General features: G+C 41.7%; 1 protein-coding gene across 3 annotated transcripts in view; it reads right to left on the minus strand.

The window, feature by feature from the left end:
• Positions 1–6,160, minus strand: part of tcf3a (transcription factor 3a) — a 73,060-nt gene that overhangs the window by 22,969 nt on the left and 43,931 nt on the right. For all 3 annotated transcript variants that reach the window (XM_079819714.1, XM_079819715.1, XM_079819716.1), the window contains exons 11-14: positions 2,885–3,029; positions 2,716–2,774; positions 1,784–1,862; positions 1,599–1,675 (exon numbers count right to left, since the gene is read on the minus strand). In XM_079819714.1, coding sequence (XP_079675840.1) covers positions 1,599–1,675; positions 1,784–1,862; positions 2,716–2,774; positions 2,885–3,029 — 360 coding nt within the window. The remainder of the gene's footprint in view (positions 1–1,598; positions 1,676–1,783; positions 1,863–2,715; positions 2,775–2,884; positions 3,030–6,160) is intronic.

Here is a 6,160-nt window from a genome sequence, read left to right on the forward strand (position 1 = left end):
AGGCATACACACATAGGCATACACACATAGGCATACACACACAGGCATACACACACACACAGGCATACACACATAGGCATACACACATAGGCATACACACATAGGCATACACACATAGGCATACACACGCAGGCATACACACGCAGGCATACACACATAGGCATACACACATAGGCATACACACATAGGCATACACATGCAGGCATACACACATAGGCATACACATGCAGGCATACACACATAGGCATACACACATAGGCATACACACATAGGCATACACAGGGATGCAAACGCAGGCATACACACATAGGCATACACACGCAGACATACACACGCAGGCATACACACGCATGCATACACAGGCATACATACACACGCAGGCATACACACATAGGCATACACACATAGGCATACACACGCAGACATACACACGCAGGCATACACACATAGGCATACACACGCAGACATACACACGCAGGCATACACACGCATGCATACACAGGCATACATACACACGCAGGCATACACACGCAGGCATACACACGCAGGCATACACACATAGGCATACACACATAGGCATACACACATAGGCATACACATGCAGGCATACACACATAGGCATACACAGGGATGCAAACGCAGGCATACACACATAGGCATACACACGCAGGCATACACACGCAGGCATACACACGCAGGCATACACACGCATGCATACACAGGCATACATACACACACACACAGGCATACATACACAGGCATGCATACACACACAGGCATACATGCATGCGTATGCCTGTGTGTGTGTGTGTGTGTGTGTGTGTGTGTGTGTGTGTGTATGCATGCGTATGCCTGTGTGTGTGTGTGTGTGTGTGTGTGTATGCATGCATGTGTATGCCTGTGTGTGTGTGTGTGTGTGTGCATGCATGAATGTGTATGCCTGTGTGTGTGTGTGTGTGTGTGTGTGTGTGTGTGCATGCATGTGTATGCCTGTGTGTGTGTGCGTGTGTGTGAGTGTGTGTGTGCGTGTGTGTGTGTGTGTGTGTGTGTGTGTGTGTGTGTATGCATGCCTGTGTGTGTATATGTATGCGTATGCCTGTGTGTGTGTGTATGCATGTGTATACTATGCCTGTGTGTGTGTGTATGCATGCATGTGTATGCCTGTGTGTGTGTGTGTGTGTGTATATGCATGTGTATGCCTGTGTGTGTGTGTGTGTGTGTGTGTGTGTATGCATGCATGTGTATGCCTGTGTGTGTGTGTGTTAGCATCCCTGTGTATGTATGCCTGTGTGTGTATGCCTGTATGTGTATGCCTGTGTGTGTATGCCTACATGCAAACACAGGGATGCATACACACACACACACACACACACACACACACGCACACACACGCATACACAGGGATGCATACATACACACACACACACAGACAGACATACACACGCAGGCATACACACACAAGCATATATCCTGTGCAACACAGCACACAGCAAAATCTCTAAAGGACTACAGTCATACATCTAAAGCGATGCAACTAGCTTGCATTACACCAGTCATTTGCAATCAGTTTTGATACATGATGACCCGGTAGAACATACCGGTGCCTGCAGTCCCGTCTCAAACCCAGGTGATGGAGCAGGCTGGGACGAACCTTTGGGCCACTGAGATGCAGAGGCTAAAGACACAAACACAGAAGTCAATAGTGTAGCCTGAAACACTGAGTCTCGCACAGCAGATGGAGACAAAGAGCCATTTCCAAAGAGACGAGCTTCAGGAAACCCACCAGCAACATTTGAAGGAGAGCCCACAGGGGTGGAAGGGCTCGAGGAGAAGCTGTTGCCGTTATTGTCGGAGGGATATATCTAACAAAAAAATGACAAGGGTTGAGACTTGAGATGCGTAATTGTGGTGTTTCACATCATATTAAAGGGTTAGTTCACCCAAAAATGTAAATTCTGTCATTAATGACTGACCCTCATGTGGTTGGACACCCGTCAGACCTCCGTTCATCTTCAGACACAAATGAAGATATTTTAGTGTAAATCTGATGCTCTGAAAGGCCTCCATTGGCTCAATGCACTTTACACTCTCAAGACCCTTAAAAGACACTAAAGACTAAAGTTACAAAGTCCATCTCACTACAGTGGTTCTACAATAACTTTATGAAGTGACGAGAATAGTTTTTGTGCGCAAAAAAACCCTAAATAACGACTTATATAGTGATGACGATTTCAAAACACGGCATCATGAAGCTTCGAATCGTTATGAATCAGTGAGTCGAATCAGCGGTTTGAATTGCCAAATTTCAGCAGTTTGACACACGATCCGAATCGTCATTCGACTCACTGATTCATAACGCTTCGAAGCTTCATGAGGCCGTGTTTTGAAATCGTCATCACTATGTAAGTCGTTATTTAGGGTTTTTTTGCGCACAAAAACTATTCTCGTCACTTCATAAAGTTATTGTAGAGCCACTGTAGTGAGATGGACTTTGTAACGACGTCTTTAGTAGCTTTTAAGGGTCTTGAGGGTGTAAAGTTGAGCCAATGGAGGCCTTTCAGAGCATCAGATTTACACTAAAATATCTTCATTTGTGTCTGAAGATGAACGGAGGTCTGACGGGTGTCCAACCACATGAGGGTCAGTAATTAATGACAGAATTTTAATTTTTGGGTGAACTAACCCTTTAAACTGTAAATGAAACGACGAACTCACCGAAGCAAGAGCTTTTCCGATCTCAGCGCCCGAGCTCCCTGCGTTCCCACCTCTGTTTCCTGCATGGACGGAGAACGAAGCTCGTGTTTATATGCGAATTACTCAAAATGGGAGCAGGTCACAGCAGTAAAGCTCTGGTTTGTGGTGGAGTCAGGGTGGGGCATCTTACCCATAATGCTGTCGCTTCCGTTTATGGGCGGCGTGTGGTTGGGAACGCCATACCCAGCCGAAGCGGAGTGGAAGCTGGAGGGCAGGTTGACTTCGCTGCCGTGCAGAGGGTAGTTCTGCGGCGACAGGGGCAAAGGCTGGCGCTTCTGCGGACCAGAAACACACATCACATTATTCACCAGCACGTGGCGAATGCGTCATCATATCCATAATCCATACGCAGACATTAGAAACATTCGTTTGCTTTTCCACATGAAGGTCTGCGGTGATTAACTGCATTTTTTCTGTGGTCTCTGACTCAGAAAGGGATGATGTCAGCAGGACCTATTTTTGAGTTTTAGAAACTTGATCACGATGTAGAAACTTGCATTTAACCCCTTATAGACATTGTCTTTTTCAGTTTAGTTATGCCAGCCAGTGTTAATTTTGATTTAGTTTTAGTCATATTTTAGTCACCTGAATTGTTTTTAGTTTTAGTCTAGTTTTAGTCGACTAAATCTAATGAGTTTAGTTCAATTGTAATACATTAAGCATGTAAGCTTTACATAACCGACTGTCACTTGAACTGACATTATTTTGTTTTTGACATTAAAAATACGCAAAAGAGCTCAATTCACTTTGTTTGTTTATTAAAAACATCTATATATTTTTTATAACTTTGTATTTCTGTTTTAGTCAGTCGGCCATGTTAGGTTAAGCTAAAGCTTCAAATAAGTTTTTTTTAAAGTTTAATTTCAAGTAATTCAGTTTTTTTAATGGTTTTAGTGAACTATTATAACCCTGATACTTTATTGAATATGTGCCAAATACTGGTCTTTCCTCCTGACTATGAATTCAATGGGAATTAAATTAAATATAGTTTATTGTGCAAGCAAAAACGAATATATAATGCGTGACTTTTAATGATAAACAAGCTGGAAACACACATTGACTCTTATTTTGAAATGTCTGCGCCTCTGTTGCAGTTGCAGGAGCTCATTCAAGTTCAGGAGATAAAATATGCATTGATACAACCGTCTAAAACATAACTATATAAACATGGTAAAGTAAACATTGTCATTATTCATCAGCATTAGTTCATAAACAATTGTCTGGCATAAATGTGTGTTATTGATTGAGCCGCTCTGGAGCTGGATTGGTGTGTGTGAGCCGTGTTTTCCAGAGGTTAGATCAGCATCTGTGACACAGATCATCAGTTCTGACCCCATCTCTTCCCTAATCCACCCTCACTAACATTTTCCTCTCGTTTTTATTTGTTGACGAAAATGACAGTTGATTTTCGTCATAGTTTTTGTCATCCAACACTAGTTTTTATTTAGTTTTCGTCAGTGAAAAAAGGTTGTTGACGAAAATTATTTGTCCACGAAATTAACACTGATGGCAACTACATATATTTTGGTACAAGTGTGAATTTTTATTGGAATTTTACGATTTCACCATAATTTCCTTTAAAAAAAAAAACTATTTTACACAAAATAGTTCCTCTCAGCACTGTTTGGACAAAAATGTCCCCATTGAAACCCATTAAAACTGCAATTTTTGTTTCCAGTGGCATTTAACTATAAAATGATGCAATCCTTGTTAAAGGGATAGTTCACCCAAAAACGAATTGTTTATCTGCTTACCCCGAGGGCATCAGAGATGTAGGTGTGTTTGTTTCTTCAGTAGAACACAAATGTAGATTTTTATCTCAACCGTTGCAGTGTGATAGTCGTATAATGATGTCAATGGGGATATTTTAGAGTATGAGAGCAATGAGAGTAAAAACACACAGACATACGAATCCTTATTAAACCCTGTGGCTCGTGGGACACATTGTATCTTAAGACACGAAACCCAACAGTATGTGTTATTTTTTTACCTCTTATCAGACGAATGTCATCTAGTATTCCCAGCGCCATAACTTCCAATAAGGTCAAAATCCTGGCGCGATCAAAGATATATATACGTAGATGCCTCATTCGACAGATCCACGCAGGCACTAATGAGGAATCTCTGTATATATCTAAGATCGCGCCGGTATTTTGACCTTACTCGCCGGAAGTGATGGCGCGGGGACGGCTGATGCAGAGAGATGCAAGTTTTTTTTTTTAAATATGGATATTTTTCTTACAGAAACGCATCGATTCACTTCAGAAGGCCTTTATTAACACCCCAGAGCCGTGTGGAGCAGTTATATGATGGAGGGATATATTTTTTATGGACTTCAAAAACAGAGCAACTATTACTGCCAATTATAGAGCTTGGATTAGCCAGAACATTTTTAATATAGCTCAGATTGTATTCGTCTGAAAGAAGAATATCATATACACCTCGGATGACTTGAGGGAGAGTAAATCATGGGCTAATGTTCATTTTTGGGTGAACTTTCCCTTTAACCCTTAAAGACAGAGACAGCCGCCCGCGGCTAAAAATAACTATCGTTCTAAAACGTTTAATAACTTTTAAACCGCTAATCCAATCTGTATGCTGTAAAATGCACCGTAAACAGGAGAATCTCGCGATTGATTATTCAGAGGCTCCATGGTGAGCGTGGATGAGCCAAACAGAAACGATTGTTGATCACTTATAAAAGCCTAGAATAATATTATAATAAATGGATATAACTTGCTGAGTGATTGTTACATGTAGACACAATTTCATCTGGAAGTCTAAAACAACCAAGTCTAACTTTCTAAAGGAAAAAATCCAAACTTCATGAAGTTCTGTTTGAGTTCACAGTAAAAACACCACATTTATGCTGCCGCTTTTCTTAAAATTCTATTAATTTAATCCCTTCTCAGACTAAATAAATGTAAAATTGGGACTTTAAATGAGCTAGATGGAAATGTCATGTTCTCCTGTTTAAAATGATATATGACACTAACTGCTAGAATGGGTGAGAAAAACAGAAAAGTAGAGGCAAGTCAGGCGCCCCGAAAATGTTCCAGGACTTTAAAGGGGGGGTGAAATGCTGTTTCATGCATACTGATCTTTTTGCACTGTTAAAGACTTGGATTCCCATGCTAAACATGGACACAGTTTCAAAAGCTAAGGTGGACGTTTGATGGGAGTATTTCTGTGCCAAAATTAGTACTTCCTGTTAGTCATAAGTTTCGGAAAGTTTTTTTCGATCATGGGTCCGCTTGACGTCAACAGGGCGGAATTTCCTTGTATGGGCCGTACGGACAATTCTACCGGAAGAGAGCGCGCGCGCGCGAGAGAGAGCGCGTGAAAGCAATAGGCTACGCCCATCAAAGCGCTGGCTCGTAGCCAAATAACCCAGCGTTAAGGCAAA

The sequence above is a fragment of the Gobio gobio genome (assembly GCF_949357685.1).
Source record: "Gobio gobio genome assembly, chromosome: 6".
NCBI classification, from domain to species: Eukaryota; Metazoa; Chordata; class Actinopteri; order Cypriniformes; family Gobionidae; genus Gobio; species Gobio gobio.